Source organism: Polyodon spathula, chromosome 8, assembly GCF_017654505.1.
Source record: "Polyodon spathula isolate WHYD16114869_AA chromosome 8, ASM1765450v1, whole genome shotgun sequence".
NCBI classification, from domain to species: Eukaryota; Metazoa; Chordata; class Actinopteri; order Acipenseriformes; family Polyodontidae; genus Polyodon; species Polyodon spathula.
In genome coordinates, this window is record NC_054541.1 from 33,493,760 (window position 1) to 33,515,516 (window position 21,757).

General features: G+C 38.8%; 1 protein-coding gene across 5 annotated transcripts in view; it reads right to left on the reverse strand.

Moving 5' to 3' along the window:
• LOC121319813 (filamin-C) overlaps positions 1–21,757 on the reverse strand; it is a 50,946-nt gene that overhangs the window by 7,163 nt on the left and 22,026 nt on the right. For 2 of the 5 annotated variants that reach the window (XM_041257657.1, XM_041257653.1), the window contains exons 5-38: positions 21,393–21,511; positions 21,145–21,222; positions 20,748–20,910; positions 20,396–20,596; positions 19,590–19,715; positions 18,129–18,266; positions 17,695–17,821; positions 17,030–17,166; positions 15,612–15,805; positions 15,373–15,486; positions 15,139–15,282; positions 14,637–14,760; positions 14,365–14,525; positions 14,109–14,199; positions 13,481–13,650; positions 13,112–13,229; positions 12,714–12,976; positions 11,380–11,977; positions 9,483–9,656; positions 8,730–8,892; positions 8,062–8,222; positions 7,686–7,853; positions 7,469–7,592; positions 6,735–6,891; positions 5,022–5,211; positions 4,764–4,787; positions 4,369–4,616; positions 3,750–3,842; positions 2,511–2,610; positions 1,915–2,055; positions 1,502–1,630; positions 1,147–1,320; positions 660–821; positions 91–294 (exon numbers count right to left, since the gene is read on the reverse strand). In XM_041257657.1, coding sequence (XP_041113591.1) covers positions 91–294; positions 660–821; positions 1,147–1,320; positions 1,502–1,630; positions 1,915–2,055; positions 2,511–2,610; positions 3,750–3,842; positions 4,369–4,616; positions 4,764–4,787; positions 5,022–5,211; positions 6,735–6,891; positions 7,469–7,592; positions 7,686–7,853; positions 8,062–8,222; positions 8,730–8,892; positions 9,483–9,656; positions 11,380–11,977; positions 12,714–12,976; positions 13,112–13,229; positions 13,481–13,650; positions 14,109–14,199; positions 14,365–14,525; positions 14,637–14,760; positions 15,139–15,282; positions 15,373–15,486; positions 15,612–15,805; positions 17,030–17,166; positions 17,695–17,821; positions 18,129–18,266; positions 19,590–19,715; positions 20,396–20,596; positions 20,748–20,910; positions 21,145–21,222; positions 21,393–21,511 — 5,478 coding nt within the window. The remainder of the gene's footprint in view (positions 1–90; positions 295–659; positions 822–1,146; positions 1,321–1,501; positions 1,631–1,914; positions 2,056–2,510; positions 2,611–3,749; positions 3,843–4,368; positions 4,617–4,763; positions 4,788–5,021; positions 5,212–6,734; positions 6,892–7,468; positions 7,593–7,685; positions 7,854–8,061; positions 8,223–8,729; positions 8,893–9,482; positions 9,657–11,379; positions 11,978–12,713; positions 12,977–13,111; positions 13,230–13,480; positions 13,651–14,108; positions 14,200–14,364; positions 14,526–14,636; positions 14,761–15,138; positions 15,283–15,372; positions 15,487–15,611; positions 15,806–17,029; positions 17,167–17,694; positions 17,822–18,128; positions 18,267–19,589; positions 19,716–20,395; positions 20,597–20,747; positions 20,911–21,144; positions 21,223–21,392; positions 21,512–21,757) is intronic. The other 3 variants (XM_041257655.1, XM_041257654.1, XM_041257656.1) reach the window with 3 other exon arrangements.

Genomic DNA, 21,757 nt, shown 5'->3' on the forward strand with positions numbered 1-21,757 from the left:
AAAATGAAAAGAAAGAGTTTCAGTGTTTAGCTCTGGTCATCAATTGGAGTAAAAGTGGAGAGAAACTGAACTTCCACTGTGTTTTCTTACCTGCATTCCTAGTATCCACAATAAACTCAGACACCTCAAAGGTATGACCTTCCACCAACCCTTTTCCTGAAACCTTCACTTTGCTGGCATCTCCAATTTCTGACTGACCCACCATGATTTTGAAGGGGCTGTTAGTGACATGCTTGCTGTTCTTCTTTACACTAACCACATGCTCTCCAACTTCCTTGGGAGTGAACGAAATGCCTTTCAGGGAAAACAAGTACAAGTTTAATTTAACATTTCACAAAAGTATTTCTCGAGATCTTTTTTTTTTTTTTTTTTTTTTTAGTTTATGAAGGATTTGTCTTTAAATATCTCCATTCGAATACTTTAATTAAAAGCATTTAATTTCATTACAAGTATATAGGGATACAGCGCACACATTTATTTATAATTTAACTATGTTATTGCCAATATTTTGTCTCATTTGAATTTTAGTCTGCTATCTTTGTATTCTGTGGTGTACAGCAGTACAAGCACCACTGCATTTGCCATACACATTTATCCTATCAAGTTATCTATCGGTGAATGGTATCACCTACATTCACATAAATCAGTGTGGCACTCACCAATATGCCTGTTTGGCAATCTCTTCAGCAGACAAGGCTCCTCATTGCCAGACGGCGCTCTGATACTTGCTGTTAAGGAACTCAGATCTGTCTCTGTGATCTTCAAAGAGACATCCGTTGCAGTGCCAACATTGAGCTCGGATGTTCTCATGGAATCATCCCCTGTAAGAAAAGAGTATTTTACTTTATAACTGCCCATATGTTGCCTTACATTTAAAACAGTAATGCTTTATGCATCTATCTACATCATCAAATATATTTTGGAGATATTGTTGGAAATTTAACAAAGATCAGAATCTTGGTATGTTTATTGAATGGGCAGGCTAGGTTGTTCAGTGCTACACTGTTCTTGACAAACTAAACTTCTCACTGAAGCAGTAAGCTTTGTCCAACATAACCTGTGCTGGGGGATGAAGGGTTTCTGCTTAATACCGTATCTATTTTGTAATTATGTAACCGGTAATAGTTGTGAAAGCTGATTGCCTACCTGTGATCTTTGCAGTAAAGGGGCTTCCTGCGATATGTTTGTCGTCAAACTTGACAATAATGTTGTAATCGCCAGGTGACGTGGGGAGGTAGGAGACAGTGCAAGTGCCATCCTTGTTGTCCTTACAGGTGATCTCAGCTTTAGAGGGGCCTTCAACAGCAAGGGACAGACCACCTGGCCAAAAAAAAATCCAATAAAAGAGATGAGTTATTTTATTCTTAGTATAATGATCAAACTGAGGCTTTTTCTGGAGGTAATGTGGCCATAAAATTAAGTTTATAACATTATCTAGAAAAGTATTGATTTTGTTTTCCACCACCACTAAAATCTACATCCTCAATACACCTTGCCTTACCTTCTCCAGCATCCTTTGTAACAATAGTGAACGTGGCTGGTTTGTTCACCATTCCGTGGCTTAAGCCTGCCCCGTAAGCAGTCACGTGACCACTGTTGATGGCATCCACATAAAACTGCAGTGGACTTCCTGTAATGAAAAAAGTGGAATGGGTTCAAATTTGATGTTCTGTTATGCATTAAACTTCAGAAACTTGTATCAATAAATACTCCATCTCTAAATCTAATGGTTCTACAAAACATTACTTTTATGGCAACAGGGCAAATACTTTTTCTTGGACTAGACATGAGACATGAGAAATAGATTATACTAGAAATAGATCATACCAGAACTTTGCCTCTTATCCTACTGGACACTAAATCAGTCTGTAATTGGGCTATTTCCAAAGGGGGATTAATTTATTGGCTACCTACCAGGAATATGGTTTCCATCATACTTAATATCCATTTCATGCAGTCCCTTTTCCGTTGGGGCATATTTCACAGTGACAGTTCCATCTTTGTTGTCAGTTATATTCGGACGGGCTGTCTTGCCTGAAGGCATACGCACTTCACCTGCAGTAACCAAGAAACACAGATAAAGGGCTATGATGAGAATCTGACTTCAGATAAGGGTCTAGAGATCATCAGCAGCAGCAGTTTACAATCTCAGAATCTGGTTAGGTCTGGGAGGAGGTTCTGTTTTCACTATTCCTAATATCTTAGCTCAGTGCAGTGCTTGATTAACTATGCTTGTTCAGTCCCAAACTGCTATGAACACCTAATTAAGGACATTTAAGCAAACAAGGACTGTATACATCTGTGTAGTTCATTGAAAGTTAACCTTTTATAAAAACCAAAGGGTTTATATCATTACAGTATTGTTTTAGAAAATAATTATTTCAAGATTCTCATGAATGCCTTCAGGTTTTTTTTTTTTTATTCAATGTCAATGGAGTCATCTCTTTACAGTTTTTAGCTTTTTCACTAAGACTTATGATACTGTGTCACCTAATATGTAAAGAACATACCTGTAATCTCTCCTTTTTGGACAGTAAAAGGAATGACCAAATTGAAAGGCCTAAGCATGGACTCTATGACATCAACTGGGGCAATGGGTTCCTCTGTCGCCTGACGGAAGGAATCATTAACAGTCAGCCAAAATACATGAAAGACAAGCAGCAGGTAGTAAAGGAAACTGTTAATAGGAAATGACGTCAACGTTTAATGGAAGATCAGCTCTGGATGATGAGTGCACAGGGTGGTCCAGGCTGGTAAAGCAGATTCAAAAGTGGAAAAAGCTGCAAGAGAATGAATGAATGTGTTGTACATTTAACCATGCTAACATTTAAAATGGGTGCGTCACTGAAAAAATGATATACCTAGGAAACTGGTGGGGATGGGGGCTGCAGTTTCCCAGATATTTGTTAATATATCCGCAAAACGTAGTTTAAAATACTTTCTATTTTACACGTTTATATTCCTGCAATTATTGGTAAAAGTAATACTGGTAATATTAAACCCAGTTGCCATATTAAATAAAAGATGTAGGTCCACGTGCTCTACAAATTCAGGATTTATTATATAAGAATATAATTGGAATATGTATAGGCAATAGTCCTATATACTGTACCTTCATAGTTTATCATTTAGGTTCTCAGCTAAAAGTATTCATACATTTGTGGGAACCATTTCTTGCTAATACAAAAACAAGTTTTCATCTTTTAGTTTCAAGTTTAGTTTATTTCGATGCAGACATTAACAGATTTCTGGTTTTAACTGTGGGTTACTGGATTATTGTGAGGAAGGACAAGGCTGCACACTGAAATACCAAATGAGTGGATGAAAAGAAGGAGAAACTGTGTTAATGAACGTTGAGGCCCTGGCAGATATACCAACCGTTGCTTTAGTAATTACAACCAAGTTCATTGCAAATTAAATTGTAATTTCAGGCACTCAAAAGGAGTACAACAATATATATGATTTGGGAGCTTTCAAAATGTATTTGATGCTTTTGTTTGTTGAGAACAACACATAAGGTGAATGCCAAATGCAAATTTCAGACAAATTAAGCAAACATTGGTATTTTATTGCTACAGCAAACATAGTGGTGAACCTACCAGAGCAGGAGTACACTGACATTAAAAGATTTGTGTTGATTATTTATATCTATTTTACAGAATATATTCTGTTCAATTATTTGTGTATTTTTTGGTTGTATTTTTTAATTAGTGTGTTTAATTGTTGTTGGTCTATTGTTATCTCTATACCCAATGGGATGGATAGCCAGTGTAGGGTACGTAGGGCTGGTGTAACTGCAGCATGTCACATGGTTCTTCAATAATGGGAATGGTGTCACACGCCTAGCGGAAGGTAATTTGCATGTTAAGGGGGGAAAAAAACACAATATTATGTCATGCACGAACACAACCATACATTTTACAAGAATCAGAGTTGGAACTGAAAATAAATAACATTCAATATTCAAGTGCAGAATTAGCTGGTGTTTTTTAATGTTATTCAACACTAATTCATACAGCACTGAAAGAAAGCAATTACATTTTCTCCCATCAGCACTGAGCTCCAAAGTCATTAGAATATAAAATATCATGTTAAACATTAATTTACTGTAAGAGGGTGCATTTTGTTGCTCAAGAACTATAACATTTCTCTTTTTTAGATGCTATGGATATCCTTTTGTTTGTGTTTTGTCCAAAAAATTGTACATCTAACCTCAGTCTTTTTTTTTCTGAGCCTGTGCAGGACACACAGAGTTTATTCAGATTATCTCTAGGCTCTTATTTGACACCAGCAGTTAATTCTAGGGTCTTCCTTGTTTGTTGGCTTTAGGATTACTGTACCCCATAACAGAATGACAGAAGCACTTACCACCACATGGAAGGGGCTATTAGGAATATGCTCTCCCCCAAAGCGGATGGTGATGACGTATTTGCCTGGTTCTGGAGCAGTGTAGTAAATATCAAACGTCCCGTCTGAGTTTTCCACCACATCAACGTCCAACTCAGCCCCGTCAGGGGTCGACACCTTGCACGTAACCTTTCCCTTGCCAGCGGCCTTTGCATCAACCGTGATCACGGTCTCTTCACCAATCTGAATGGTGGGTCCCAGACCAGTTCCTGTTGGGAAATATGCCTATGTTTTTGTTTTTTCTTTAAACAATTACATTTTTCATAAATGCCAACATTAAGCAAGATGTTTTCGTTTTATTCCCAATCACTATATCCAGTCACCCTCACAATATAACCATTAAAAAAAAGACTTACCCAGACCATGTCCTCCAATTGATACTACAAAATAAAAATAAAACAGGTAGTCATTTTATAAAAAAATCATACATCCAAATGATTCACCTTTTTATACAGTACTGTTTGAATTACTTTCTGTAAACTAAACATGTAGTATTTGTGTTTGTATTTTGTTCATGTGCATTTTACAGATTTATAATTATACACTGTCTGTAATTCTAACCTTGAAAGAACAGCAGTGTAAAAATAAATACTAGCAAAAATAAGGTAGCTTACCTGTCACCAGGCACTTGCTGGCATCTCCAGTTGGCAATGCATGAATACGGTATGGGGAGTATGGAATCTCATCACCGCCATACTTGATGGTGATGGTATACCGTCCTGTCATATCAGGCACATATGATACTGTGTACGTTCCATCCCCATTGTCCCGAATGTTTGCTTTTTTGGGTTTTCCTTCAGGATCCTAGAAAAAAAAAAAAAGAAATGTGGAACTTTTTTTTTTTTTTTTAAACAAAATGTTCCATAGATGCTTATTATAGGAGGTTCAAGTGAGATAATTAGTTAATGTTGGGTTAGTATATCCATAAAGCCACAAGAACCTGGTATTGCTAATGTACAGTAATTCAATGATAATGCTATTTCTTAGATATAAATAAAAATGACAAGCTTTTCTTGAATCATATTCTGTAAATGGATTCCTCTCATTAGTTTGTCTGAACATTCAGTAATAGTTACTTGGTGGGAGTGACTGCATGTGCCTTGATAAACTTATTTAAAATTGTGGGCTGTGATTTCCAGCTTTGGTCCTCATCATGCTTTTTACTTTATCTGAATTTTTGAAGCTGGCACTTTTGTGGCTTCATATCTGATACCCATTATTACCCCTTTGTGATTACAGGTAAGAACCTGGCAAGCTAAAACAATTTGTTATAAATAAGCAGTTTCTTGCGTATCCAATCAGAATCAAGAATTTCATTATATCAGTAGATTGTATCTGTATAACTGCCAATAATACACTATATTAAAAGTGGGCAATAATAACCATTACAGTATTTCAGCATGTAATGTGAACATGACTTTCACTTGATGAACTGCCACAATGATATGCAAAATATAATAGAAGTGCAGATATTAAGCTACCCTGTGTTTCATGGGAGTTAGTCATGTTTTGCAAAGAGCATTCTTGAGATTAGTTTAACTCTATGAGTGTCAGTACACAAAAACTAGGTGAACAATATTAGAGACCATTAAAGGGCTTGAAAACATCCAATGAAATGAATGATAATTGATACTTATCTGTCTTACATTTGACATCCAAAACCCTATCTTTATTTATCAACCAAGTACTTGAATTTATTGAAATACAACATCTGGTTAACATTGATTTACATTTGTTTTCCTTTACACACAAGAAACCAATCCCCTGTTGTGCTATAGTTATAAATAAAACAGTTTCACTCCCATATTATATTAATATTTAGGCATCTTGATTCTTCCTCTACCAGTTTTTTGCAGTTTTTTCCTGCTTGCGGCCCTCAGGGTCCTACAGCGCTCCCTGTTCTGTACAGGAACCCTGGAGTGCTCTGTTAACCCTTTATTTGATGTGAGAGGTGTATGAATCAGAAGTTTGGCAGAACAGAAAACCAATAACGTTTGCACAAACTTACACATACTTACACTAAGGTAACATGAAAAAGCTAAATTAAAGTCTATGAACGACAACACGTTTCCTAATGTTTACTAAAAGTATACCTTCTGTTGTTTTTGTATTTTAACAGAAGTATACTATATCATGAACATATATTGAAATTAATTTTGAAAGATTATATAATCAAAATAAAGCAAATCAAGTTTTTGCTTTCCAATTCTTGAGCAAGTCCTCACCTGGATTTCATAAACATAAAGGGCTTGGGTTATTTCACCTCAGGGTAGCAACTCTGTTCTTGCACAGTGTAATGAGGACATTTCCAATACTAATATACTTACAAGGATCTGGACAGTGAGGAGACCCTCCCCTGCATCCCTGGCATCGATAGTGAACTCCACTGGCAAGCTGGCTGGAACCCCGGACGCATTGAGACCTGGTCCACTGGCACGGACCTTGCTGGCATCGTGAGTGGGCGAAACCTTAATCTTGAATGGGCTGGAAAAGTAAACCCAAATATTTTTTAAATAAAAAATACACATAGACCTACAGTTGAATAATGCTCCATGTTAATATATACAATATTTATCAAATACTGAGTTTGGGTTGTTTGATTCAGTGCAATGTGAAAGTACATCAGTTCAGTAAACAGTAGAAGCAAACAAGCAAAATGAACCGAGTATACTTCTAAGTGATAAAAGTATTTTGCACTGTGTGATGTGAATTTAAAAGAAGCTTTTTTTATGTTATGTTTTTTTTTTTCATTTTGGAAACAAACAATATGTGAAAAGGCTCAAAGCATTTGCTGACATTGTGTGGACTTCGGTTATTCACAATCCATATATTAAGAAAACATTTTTACTTTACCAAGACAAGTTATAACTAACTCAGTTGCTTTGAAAAAAGGAAACTGGCCATGTGATGGATGTGTGAGACCCCTACAATTTGGTTCTTACTAGTAATAACAATCAAATAGAACACAGCAACATCTCGAAACCACATATTATTAGAACAGTCATACTAAATGAGCTCTGTTAGTAAGGAATTGTGCTGAACAACAGCCTGCAGCTCCTACCTGCGTGGTACCTCCTGGTCAGCGTATTTCACTGTGACTGTGTAAGGGCCATCCATTGCTGGGGTGTACTTAACTGTGTGGGTGCCATCTCCATTATCTTTGATATCAACAGGCTCTGCCACTCCTGTATGACCACAAAAAAGCTATGATTAATACACATCTTGATAATCTCACTACATAAAATATGCATCATTATACTTGATAATCTTCTACTGACCTCCAGGCCCAAGCAAGAGCACCTCCAGTGGTGCAAGACCGGCCTTACTGCTGTCGACAGTGAAGGTCTGTGGGATGTGGGCTCGCACTCCGGTGCCCAGGCCAGGGCCAGAGCACTTCACTTTGCTGGGATCCACTACCTCCTTGACAGGCACTCGAAATGGACTTCCTGCAACAGGGAACAGATTAGGCTTGAGTCACGCTCCATCACAACTGGTGAAGATAAAATTTATCAAGTAAATAATATAAGACACCAAATTTAAGAACTGAAACTTCTAGAACTTAGTTTATTTCCAGTTTATTCAAAAACTATTTAAAAAAAATGTATTGAGATATTTGAATCTACACTATCATTAAAAGGGGTTACAGAATATTACCTGGAATAGGGCGTCCACCAAAGGTAATGTTGACGTCATAGTCTCCTGGAGTGAAGGGTATGTACTCCACACTACAGCTGCCATCTTTGTTATCTTTACAGGACATCTTGGCTTCTGATGGGCCCTCAATAGCCAAGCCGAGGCCACCTGTACCTGCCCCCCTAAGAACAAAAAAATAAAGTAAACTGTCAACTCATGATACAGTCATCTCATTCTAAAGAGCAACATCCTTAGCTTCCCCAAAATATCTAATTCAGTGCCAAAGAACACTGCTTTGCCATTATTGTAACTTGTGGGTCAAATTCTGTTCTTAATCTTTAAATCGATACATTTACAACAAAGGATTGTATAAAAGGCCACACTGTGTAGTGGCTTTTTGAAGAGCTTTCCAAACTCAACACAGCGAACACCACCTACCTCATTTCTAATGTGACTAAATCTCAGAAGAAAAGTTGGTACATTTTAGATCAATTGAGCTTAATGTACAGATGAAGCAGAGTGTCTGGATTGCTCAAATTGCTCTTTACAATACGGTTTTGGTAATTAATGTTTCAACAAACAACCTGGTAGGTCACAAAAACATTTTGCTGTCTAAAATCCATTTATCACAAATACATTTTACCAGGTGATCTGCAATGTAAACCTGCACATCTTTGCTCTGTGTGTACCTGGTTTCCACGGTGAAGCGATTGGGTTTGTTGACAAGGCCTCCCTCCAAACCGGGTCCAAAGGCTCTGACACGCGTAGGATCACAGCCCTCAGCAACGCCCACCCTGAAGGGGCTCTTGGGAACAGCCACATCATCATAAAGCACTTCTATCACATGAATACCTGAAACCAAATAGCACAGTCACTACTTAAAGAAAGAAAACCAACTGCTTCTGTTTTCTATTATAGAAAATAACGGAGGTTGATCATGCTCTCATTTGTAAAAAAAAAAAAAAAAACTTTTTTAATGTACTGTGTTGTTCTTGGAGTGCTAGGATGCTTACTGTTTTTATAAATGAGATCTTCATTTGGCCCCTGTTTTGTATAACGATCACTAAATACATTTCAGACAAATCCTGTTGCCAGCTCGAATGATTCGACAGTTATTAGTGAGCATGCTCTGTATCTGCAAAGGAATAGTGTGTGGGGGGTGGGGGGGTCAAGGACAGGTCACACCTCTCTTGTTATCAGAATGATCCCCTCTATTGTTCACTGTCAAAGCTAAATGACAGTTAGCAGGTGTGGGCCAATTGTCGACAGACCCAGAGCCAAAAATGGGTTCAGCTGGTTGTGCATTACTCACACAGTAGACTGATTACTGTTAGGCAGAGTTTTTGCTTTTAGATCCCTACAATTAAAGATGTTTTTAAAAGTATGCATTTTCATGATGTACGATTTTTAAAGTACCATACTTTAGCTTTGTTTGTTCTTACCATCTTCATAGGCTGTGTACTCCACCCTGTAAGTCCCGTCCCCTTTGTCACTGATGTAGGTGTCTGTTTTGCCACCTGAAGGGTTAACAATTCTTGCTTTCACGTGGTTTCCGCCAGTCTTGGTTTGTGCACGAGCATCCACAGTGAATTCAGTGGTAACTTCACGAAGAACACCTACACACAAGCAAAGGTTTCACATTAAAAGGTACAAATAAGCACAACATGAACTGTTAGGTATTTAAATCTATAGAGAAAGGTAACATGTTTACAATACTGCCTTGACTAGACATCAGCACTCTCTGCTGCCCACACCCCTCAACCTGCCCACAGTTAAAAGGCTCATTCAGGAGTCCACAGTTACTAAATTCTCAATTGAAATCACATAAATGGAGGCTTGTTAAAATGAAAGCATTTGCAGCTCTTTCACAATTTCTTTGTATGGGTAAGTAGTGATTTATTGCTTCACTGAAGGTTTTGAGAAGCCCTCTGTCTACCTTCAGTCAAAGTATTGGTATTTGCATCTCCAGTGTACCTTAACAATCACATTTTAACAAGCACTGCAGTGACATTCATCCCCTGGGTGTAAGTACAAAATTAGAGTAATCGGAAACATGAAAAAGTAGATCACTAATACCTGCATCCAAGATATAAACAGAAGGACGGAGGCCTTAATATACCATCAGATTCTGATCATCTCAATAACTTGTGTTAAAGAGACCAAGCTTCTTCACCATTTAGTTAGTGTTTCTCGAGACATATGTAAAAATGTGAGTGTGACACGAACAGAAAGGGAGCCTCTATAAACCCCACCAGATTATGACAAACTTGTGCTAAAGAATGTCCTTAGCAAGTTTCATCAAATTAGACAAACAGTTTTCTAGATAAATGTACAAATATAAGTGTGACATACAGATAGTAGGATGATGAGTCAGACAGTCTCAATTTAACCCAATAGCATAAATAAATGTATTTGGCAAGTTTCAACTCTAGATGCAGGTGTAAGCATGTAAGTGTATACCTGTATATTATGAAGCACTCAATAACTTGTGCTAAAGAAGGTCCTTAACAAGTTTAATCACAATTACATAAGCGTCTCTAGATATATGCAAAGCTGTAATCTAGATATAAGCGGAAGTGTGACAATGAGCTTCAATCCCCAGCAGCAACTTATTTTAAATACAAAAAATGTCTAAAAAAGTTTGTACTGTGGAAACAGTTGCACTTAACTAGACTGCATTTTATTTCAATGTCAAACTCACAGAGGAGCTAGAAGCAGGATGGAGGTGTAAAAGAAACCCATTGATTTCAAAGACCTATACAGTAATCATTTCATAGTATGTTTTGTCGCAGCAACTGTACAGGGATACTGTAGTAAAAAATACAGGTGGAAACTATAAGGCCTCTGAGCAAATACTTTAAACTCTGCTGAATTAGTGCCAAATTATAACAGTTTGTTTATTTTGTTAACTATTTTTTTTTCCGAATATGCTCATAACTGAGCAACAAACACACTGAGAAGCCTGTATGATATCACAGGTTATTTGTTCACTGACCAGTGATCAAGTGAACAAAAGAGTACAATATACTACAACACTTGCACTCATATCAATATACTATTCAATGCATGTTTACACCTATCAATAAACACTTTTCTTAACTTTTAACAATGCAGCTTTCCACGTCTATACTCCTGTGCCATTTGGTTGTATAGGATTACTGGTGGCACCTGTTACTGATTCTTGTAGCCAAGCGGGACAGGCCTACCCTCCAGACATGTGCTCATTTTGAAACAGCTGTTAGTGTAGCAAGCCATTATATTCTTGTTGACCTACTTTTGTGGCAACAGCTAATCAGTAAGACCAAATTACATGGTACAGAGAAAGGTGAAACTTCTTACCCCGTGGTTCAACTCCGGGTCCGTAAACCTTGATCCCACTAGTGTTGACGGCAGGGTCCACCTGGACACGAGCTGGGAACTTGGGCACGGAGTGTCCGCCATACTTGATGGTGATGGTGTACATGCCGTGGAAGGCGGGTATGTAGGTGATGGAGTAGGTGCCATCGCTGTTGTTCTGGATGTGCACCTCAGCCTTGACGCCAGATTCTGAGATGATCTCAATGGTCAGTTCTGCTTCCCCAGCCTTGGAGCAGTCCACGGTGAAGGATCCGGACTCATTGACCTTGCCTCGTTCCAGACCTGGGCCACTGGCTGTCACCTTGCTAGGGTCAAACCCAGGTTTGATGGCTGCTTTGAAAGGTGATCCGGGGATGTGAGCCTCGGCAAAGAGAATGTTGATGGCATACTCTCCAGCCTCGGTGGGCAGGTAAGAGACGGAGCAGGAGCCGTCACCGTTGTCCTGGCACTCGATCTTAGCCTCGCAAGGACCTTCCACTGTAAGACCAAGTCCACCAGTGCCAGCTCCTTTAGTATCAATGGCAAAGGGAGCTGGTTTGCCCACTATCCCTCCCTTCAGGCCAGGGCCATAGGCACGCACCTGGGGAACACAAACTGTTAAATGCATTCTAAAACTTTAGAAGGGAGATATTGCTACATTCAATATGTGGTAAACTCCCATGTAAATATACAGCCTACAACAGCCTCATTTATTGCAGTCTGTACATATATACAGTATATTTTGAAACAGATTCTTCAATTTGGCTCAATGAAAAAAAAACATCTGGTCAGACAATGACAACACCACAGCTTCAAGATCTGACAACAGTGACCTCAGCCAAAATGTAATCGTATCCGGTATAATTATTACAATCTATTAAGTCTTACAAAGCTGTGATGCCAACTCAAATATAGTCCAAACAGATGTGATATTAGTCAAGTTCAATAGAACAATTAATGAGCTGTTATTTATTAAGGTTCTTGTCTGAGGACCAGGCTCTTAATCAGTAGCACAGTACAGCTTCATTGAATAGATGAGGCAAATTGCCATAAATTTCATGCCACACTTTAATTAGACTAGGATGGTTTGATTTTCTTTCACCTTGAAATAACCTTTTTTTTTTTTTTTTTTGTAACTGATGGTACTTTTTCGTTTAACAATCCTAATTAATAATGGATGTAAAATTATTTGTTACACTTTTATATTTACAACTCATTGGAATGTATTATTATTCATACTGGGTGGAGGAGAGACATCAGTAGCATTAAACCCCTAGATCTAATTTATAGCATACTGGAATGTGACAAAATGGAAGCTGTACTTGATGTTCTCTTACCTTGGAAGGATCTGGGGGCATGACCCCCTCCACAGTGAAGGGGCTTCCAGGCACAGGGTTCCCATCATAGGTGACCTCCACTTTGTAGGGCCCCTCCTCAGGGGGCATATACTTCACAGAGTGCACATCATTGGTGGTGCCTGTCTCGACCTTGCAGGGGATGGGTCGACGAGATGGGGAGGTGATTTTCACATCCACCTTTCCCTGTCCTCCTGCCCCATGAGTGTTGATCGTGAACTCCTGGTCTTTACCAACATCCACTTCTAATAATGAGAAAACAAAATCAAAGTCACCTTTTCTATGGCTCATTAAGTGGTTTGAGAGAGCCATCATGAATAAATAGGAAAGATCTCCCACATGGCAGTAATCTAGCAATAACATTCAGGAAGCACACGTACTGTTGTTAAGTCCTTGCACTTTGACCTTGTTGAGATCAAGGGATGGAGCCACACTAACAGTGAATGGACTCTTGGGAATGGGATCTCCACCGTAGGTAACCGAGATAGTGATATTACCCTGTAAAGATGGAAAAAGAGCATAATTAAGTTTGATCATGTCATTCAGGAATTGATACAAGTGGTTTAGGCAAACAGCAAACAAGTATGTATGATACACATTTTTTTACCACAGTTTTCTGGAATGTAAAAAATGTCATTTTTCTTTTTCATAGAATGGGAATGGTCCATTTCATAAAGTTTTAAAGACATTAGCTGGTAAGACTGGAAATGTAGCATCAGTAAAATGTAATGATATGCTGGTAACCCTACCTGCTGTACTGCAGTGTATCTCACTGTGTAAGAGTAGTCATGGTTATCAATGATCTCAAAGTCTCGCACTGCTTCTCCTTTTATGGCACCAGTAAAATTAACATCCAGTTTGGCCTTGCCAGCGCCCTTAGTGAAGACTGTGAAATGGGTTGGTTTGCCCACCTCCACACCTGCAGTAGAAATGTAATACTGATTCATCAGAAAGAGTTGTGGGATATCGTCACACCTCAGTTGAGTTGGGGCTTCACCAACCCGAGAAGTGCCGATGTCTCACAAGGACACACACCCTGGAGTGCTATATTGCATTTATAAAATGGCTAAGGTCAATTGAAATTAAAAACAAGTAACAAAAATAGGTTTAAAGAGAACAAAGGCAATGTCCTTAGATATAGCCTTGACTATCAAATCACATAGCTCACTTGAAATGAGCAGGATGACTGTTCTTGTCATTGAATAAAATGTAATATTTCTGTATTCCTACAAATGAGGATGCAATATCATTTCTGGTCCACTAGTTAGACCTTTTTAAAACATGAATCTTGGATAAAGGCATATTAAGGGTACTAAATAAACTGATGGTTGTCTACTGTCACTGCTACCATCATGTCATGTGTGACTGAGTTCTTACCAGCTTTGCTGAGCCCTGGACCTTCTGCCTTCACCTTGCTGGCATCGTGGGATGGATCAACTTTAATCCGGAAGGGGCTCAAGGGAATTTCCTAAATTCACAAAGATATTATATTATCCATTATGCATAGTGTTTAACACTTCCACCAGAATTGTTAAGAGCACGCATTTTTTTGCTTCAGCAATATCTACAGATCCAGGCAGATTGCAGCACATGGAAAAGACACTAGAAACCTTTTCATCTTGATGTTTATTACCTGGTCAGCAAACAGCACCATGATAGTGTAGCGGCCGGCACCAGGTGGGGTGTATTTCACAGTGAAGGTGTCATTGTCGTTCTTAATGATGTCAAAGTCAATGTCAGCCTCTGCAGGCCCCACAACTCCCGGGGCGCACTTAATACCAATGCTCACATCACCTACAAATACAGACATTATGTGAATTTGTACTGTGTACCTGTAATTTGAACAGAGACCTAATTTCCACCTTAAAGACTATTTTCCAATTTATATGGGTAAAAAAGACTTACCCTGCCCTGCTTCACCGCAGTCAACTGTGAAGTATGTGGGTTCATTTGCCTTGAGTCCTGTCTTTTCTACTCCAGGGCCGTACACCTTGACATGTTCCGGGTGGCTGCCTTCTCCAATGTTAACCTGGGAGTAAGTAATTTAAAAATATGCTGAATGAAGATAGGCGTGGGTGGCACATTCAATCCACTCAATGCACTTCAGTCATAAGTAAAGTTAGTCCATTAATGTTTAAGATTCTCATGGAGAGGATTAGAACTAAAAGACCTACAAATATTTCCTTATCCACAATGAAAAAGTTTGAAGCTCAGTGGGAGGGATTAATATTAACCCAAATGACTGTGGGTTTGCAAACAATCATGAATTAGTAGACCTAGAATAACAACTGATCATGTGACCATTAATTATGTAGGTCCAAACACACTGTTTCTATGGCGAATAAAAGGTTACTTATTCTAGACATTGCCATTCGCCTGACCTTGACATTTCATTTGTTTCTCTTACCCTGAATGGACTGTGAGGGATGTTGACTTCGCCCCATGTAATGATGATGGTGTGCTTGATTGGTTTAGTGGGGATATAAACACAGATGAATGTGTTATCTCCGTTATCAGTAATCTTGATATCGATGGGGATACCTTCAGCATCCTAAAAAAATATAATAAAATAGAGATAAGACATTCTTATAACGTCTTTCACATTGCTAGCTGTATTTTTTTTACTGCAAATGTGTCTTACCTGTGCATAGATCTTGAGTTCTGCCTTGCCTGCTCCCCGGGCATCAATGGTAAATGTTGCTGGTTTGTTAACAATACAGCCTGTTTGCTCCAGTCCTGGGCCATAGGCTTTAACCTAGGATAAGCACATACAATGTATTTGGTATTTCAGTGTACCAACACCATGGGATATTTAATGTACCATCTATTGACCCATGAGATACAGCTTTTTACAACTGAATATACATTTTGCTGGCTTACCTTTTCTGGGAATACAGCATTGACAACGGGAAGGATGTGAGCCATGAAGGGGCTGTCTTTGATATCCTCGTCATCACAGATGACATGGACGGCATAGTCACCAGGCTCGGTCGGCCAATAGCGAACATCGCAGGAGCCGTCACCTTTGTCGTCACATTCAATTTTAGCTTGAGAAGGACCCTCAATGGAGAAACCTGATACAGGAACGAGGGAGATTCAGTATATTAAGGCTGGTAAGAAAGAGACCTGAAAAGAACTAAGAGACCTGCCTGCCAGTACCCATATTCCAGGTACCTTATTTATTAATCATTTTGCATAAAGAACATTGCCAATTAAATTGCCACCACTGTTACGTGAGAAACGTTACTCAACAGTCCATCTGAGAGATAACTTGGAAGCTTTACTACAGCACTCCACTGCTACAGTATAAGCCCCAGTACAAGACTTTATATTCATGAGATTCTAGTTCTTAGTCACACTGGCCTAAATGTTATCTCCCTCAGTGAAGAGGTAGAGTAAAGCCAAGCTTCAATTATGGCAACACAAAGTTAGGGATGAACTTACAGCTGTTCTACCTCCATCAGCAAGTATAGCAATAGTGACCTGGGAAGCGGGGAAGGCATTATATTGTGGAAAAACAGTCATTAAATACTAAATTAAATGCAATGTACTCTGTTTATTACATTACCCTCGAGCTTTGTAAATGTGGAAAAATTGGGAAAAGTACCAAGTTTTAATTAAAGTTGTTGGGTTTTTATTAAAAGTATTGGTGGAGGCTGCCAGAGTAAACTTAGTTGCAATATTCTTCATGTCAAATCAGGCAACAATTAAAGTGATACTCTATAAAATCTAGTTTCCTCATGAATATTTTGTTAACAGATGGCTTTCACACAAAAACTAAATTTACAAGATTTTCTTTTTATTTTAAATTTTCTTAGATTACTTTTCACTCTCACGCCTGTTTATCTCCTGTTGACTTGCAGCATTTGAACATAATGTTTAACATATTCTAAATACATGGAGTCGGAGGACTGGATGACCCCCAAGAGCCTTGACCTTCACTGGTTATGTTCACAGCAGTGGGTGGAGGGGCCTGGCCCTGCATCCACCCATGTGTTAACATGTGCTGTTTCTCTCAACTGCTAACAATTTATAACACTACAGCCAAGGCAGAAAGGAAGGCTGGAACAAAAGAATCTCAGTGGGAGGAACAGTAATTAGGTCAGATTAAAAGAAGAAAGGACAGAAGAATGTTTCTTTATTGAAGCAAACATGATCATATTGGGTTTTTTGTTCTAATACTTGCCAATAGTTGCTTAAAGCAGATTAGGCAGCAAGACAAAATGCAAAGAAGGAATACATTAAATCTACCTTTTTTTCCTGTTTGCAAGTATTCTTCAATGACTCTCATGACTTACCAAGGGTCCCCACTTCAGTTCCGATGGCCTCCACCACAAAGTCGGCCGACTTGCCCACCATGCCGGTCTCCAGACCAGGGCCCCAAGCTCGCACCTTCTGCGCCCCAGCTTCAGCACAGACCTGGACTTCGAAGGGGCTGTGAGCACACAGCAGGGGTTAGATGTGGCACAAACAAACCTGAATATCTGCACCAGAAAGATGATTGCCTCTGCCTGTTTCCTTTTTTGTTCTGTATAAACCTTAATGCTTGTTAGGCAGTCAACCCATCATAGCTTTTCATTAGCTGGCTTACTCACCAGCTAATCGCTGCACTGTTTTTCAGTTACTTATGCTAAGACAAGAAGAACTGTTCTTCAGTTTTAAATAAGGAAAATACATCTTAGAAAACACACCATAGGTTATACTGTATATGACTAGTAAATTGCGTGACACATTCTTGTCTCCACAGGAAACAACTTCAAGGAAGTTCTCTAAAAATGACTTTATTAAATTACTCAAAGCACGCTGCTATAAAGTAATCCCTTTCAAAACAAAATTACAGCACACTCAACAAAGGTTACTTAAAGAGCAATCTTAACAATTCTATAGTATTATATATATATATTTCAGAGACAGTCATGATTAGAGCCCACATTCCCATTTACTCAAACACACTCCTCCATACCTCCTTGGGATAGCGCATCCTCCCCAAGTGATAGTGATAGTGTATTTTCCCGAGATCACAGGGTAATATTCACATTCAAACACTCCTTCACCGACTTCTGTGACTTTCACTGGCTCCTCTGTACCTTCTACCAAAAAAAAAAAAAAAAACATTAGTCACACATAATTCAAGGATGAATATAAATTACAGTATATAATGTTGAGAAATACCAGACCAGCCCTGTCATATATAACTTTTGTTTTATGTTGCCATGATAAAGACAAACCAATTAATTTAGACAAATATTACATTACAAATCCTGCCTTTGAAAGTTCAGTAGCTGTGCAATCTACAGTATGCATTGTCAGTTGTATGATGTAGCAAACCATAAGCCATAATTAAAAATTAATCAAGGTATGGATAAAAATCATTATATTTATGGGTTGGCAACTTACTTGGCCCTTTTACAAGCACCTTAAGCTCTCCACTTCCGGCTCCTTTCGTGAACACCTTGAAGTCAGCCACCTCCTTCACCCGGACCCCTTTAGGTTGCAGGCCTCGGCCTGTAGCCCGGCAGGCATTGGGGTTGCAGGCTGTTAAAAAAAAGCATACACAGGTGTGAAAAAACTAGATCAAACTTGTGGCAAACAGACACACAAAATCCAATCTTCAGGTAACTGGAGGTATGTGTTAGTTCTAAAACAGACATTAACATTTGTCCACAAGCCAATAAAAAAAAAAAAGAATAGGCACAGGAAGACTGCATACTTGAAGCAAAACAAAACAAACCACATATACAGTAACTGCATTCAGAAAGCTGCCGTCTGCATCACAAAACTGCTGGTTTCATGCTGTACTCTTTTAAAAGAAAACTGAACAGCACCAGTGTTTACAAAATAAATAAATACACAGCCAGAAGGGTACTCAAGAAGATAGTGAAATTAAGACTGTTCCATGCAGCAGCTAAAACAGTGTTTAAACTAAAGCTGCAGGCTGCGAATCAAGCTACATTACACTGACTTAATCCACTGGTGCTTCTGCATGAGTAAATTAATTAGAAATGAGATGGCTTCTCAAATAAGTGAAACAAAAAGGTATACTAAACATATCATTGGAAAAAGGGGGGAAAAATGTGAAAGAAAAACCAAACTACAGTCCAAGTGATTATGGATCCCGGCTGCAGAGACGGGATGCTAGTTGTGGGGAGTGCAAGTCATGTGTTTTTTTCCACATGAACAGAAATTGAAACATTCTTTTCCAGCTGGCCAAGTTTGGCAGTACAAATCAGTGTTCAGAGAATTGAGATGTCATTAGCAGGAGCAGTACAGCTACAGCTGAATAACTACAGTACATATTATACATGTATAAAACTGTTCTGTGGTTATCAGTAAAGTTTGCCCAGTATCAAGGCTTATTATAGAAGGGAAAAGGAAATAAATCTGATGTATTTTTACACCCCATGTATAGTAAAGGCGTTCAAAATAGGGGAAAAAGAAATCGAGGAATCGTTCTGAAATTACTTTGTAACTTCCAAATGCATTTTCTGTTTATCAAGGAAATCATAACAACCAGGAGTGATACATTTAGCCAACATCAAAAGCCAGTGTTGTAAATGTACCTAAGCTGTGCCTTGAGCTTCAGAAGAAGACACAGATGTTAGGTAATATTGCTTTCATTAAAACAGTGAAAGGGATTTCTCTTGACCCAGCATCATGAGTCTTCGCAAAACTACAAAAAAATGTTCCTACTGAAAAAGCACCTTTGTGTAAGCCTAGGCAAGAAACAAAAAAAAAAGCTGCCTTTCTTGGTACTGCAGAAGGCAAAGCGTCAGCACATGCCAACAAGCTCTGAGGCAGTGAGTCCCGACAATGAGCCAGACTACACAGTCACAAGCCACACCAGCGGCTCGTACTAACTTGGTTGCCGTGGTTTAGGTGGAGTTGGGGGTGGGGCTTTCTTTGGCTTTTCAGTTGGTGGGGTGTGTATAGACTGAGGGATAATCTGAATAGCTCGAGCCCCAACTGGCTGGACAGACGGGGGAGCTAGAAAAACAGACAGGCAAAAGGAACAGGGTTTCACATAGGTCACAGCTGACAGAAGCGTCTGATTCCGATCTCTGGTTCTGGTTTAAAGAGATAAATATTTTTTCAGGACTACTATTGCGAACACACCAGAGGAAATGATAAATGCTGTTGACAGCCATAGTAACTACAAAGCAAAGGTTTTACATCTGACCTCGAACTTCACCTTTAATAGCACAGCATCCTAGTAGGTCATTCTGTGATACAGGTACAGTAGACAGGGATGCACCCTTTCACTTTATTCTCTCGCAATTAAATATCATAAGGATTTTTTTGTTTGTTAAGAAATTGCACACCAATGTTACATAATCTATATTAAGTGTCAACCATTCTTTTTTTAATTAATATTAAAACTACCAGAACACTTGTTACACACTGATACAGTAAAATCATATTACAATGTTCTGATACTTCCAGAACTGGAAACTCTGTTGCAAGTTTAGAAAGATAAAGGAAGTGAAAGATAAATGAAGTTAAAGAGGAAGGAAGTGAAAGAGGAAGGAAGTGCATACGTTGATTCTTAATTCGGACAGAAATATTTACATGAAAGGTTACAGCTAAAGGTTTTGTGTAAGAACTTTGTTTCTGGCATGGTCAACAAATCAAAGAGGTTAACAAAAATATAATCTTATGTAACCTACCTTCTGATATGTTGACAGTAAAAGGACTCTTGGGGATTTGGGTCCCTGCGAAGGTGACATAGATAGTGTGGGGCCCTTCCAGCACAGGGCGATAGGTACAGCGGTAAATGCTGTCCCCTTTGTCTTCCAGGATGACCTCCACTGTGTCACGACGGCCCTGGGGGTCCACAATGATGACGCCCACATCTCCTGCTCCAGCACCTTGTAGAAGAGGACAGAGAAGTCAAGGGTTTACATCAGAACTCAATTCATTGTCCATGATTTGTTTTTAGTATTCTGCACTTTACTCAATTCCCTGCAATTAAAACTGCAGACAACACTACTGTAAAGCAACCTATAACCATCATTGTACCGGCTGTGTAGATGTCAAAGTAGGTGGGCTTATTGGCAATGTTTCCTACAGGCTCCAACCCAGGTCCCCGAGCTGACACTTTGTTGGGATCACCCATTGCCATGGAAACATTGACCATGAAGGGGCTCTTGTCAATATTTTGACCTGCAAACAGCACTGTCACCTGGAAGAAGAGGCAGATGAAGGGTTTCAGAGCACCAGTGGTTTATCAGTAACCAACAATCATTTAAAAACAACATTTGTATCTTGGCCATGCTTGTCTACCCTTTACTATACAGTCACTATGACTTTACAGAGCATTACTATGCTTTATCAATGATAAACAGCAGTACACTTTTAAAACGATTATTTCAGACAAGTAAATGATCAACTTGCCCAAGCTTACTAACATCCTTACCTTGTGAAGTCCTGCAACTTTGGGGACATAAGTAACAGAGTAGGTTCTGTTTTTGTCATTGTTGGCAATAACTCTGGCCTTGAAATATAAAAAAGAAATGTATATTTTATTGAAAAATGCTCTCATTTCAGTGATTGAAAAACAGCACAGGAAACAGGAAAAACATAAAACCATACATTTGTAAATATATATTTAGGAATATGGAAATGTTATTCTTCAAAAATAAAAACAAAACAATATTTTCATACCTCTTCATTATGCCCTTCCGGATCCTCCACATAAACCAGCACCTCTCCCAGACCAGCATCAACCGTCTCCACAGTGAACTCTGCAGGCTTCAGCACAATATTACCGTGGGGCTCGATACCTTAAGCAGATACATGTGTTCAGGAATTATTTTTTAGAATGTACAAAATAAACCAATAGAAGATCTACACTTTCTCCGCAGCAGTCCAATCATAAGTGAGCGAGGGAGGGACAAAAACAGTTTAAGGTCTTTAGCAGGTTTATTTTCACTTTTAATTTCACTGGATTTAATATGCTTTGATATATTATATATTCAACAAGTCAAGGTTCAGATTTACATACAAGGTAGCTTTACAGCAGTAAAGAT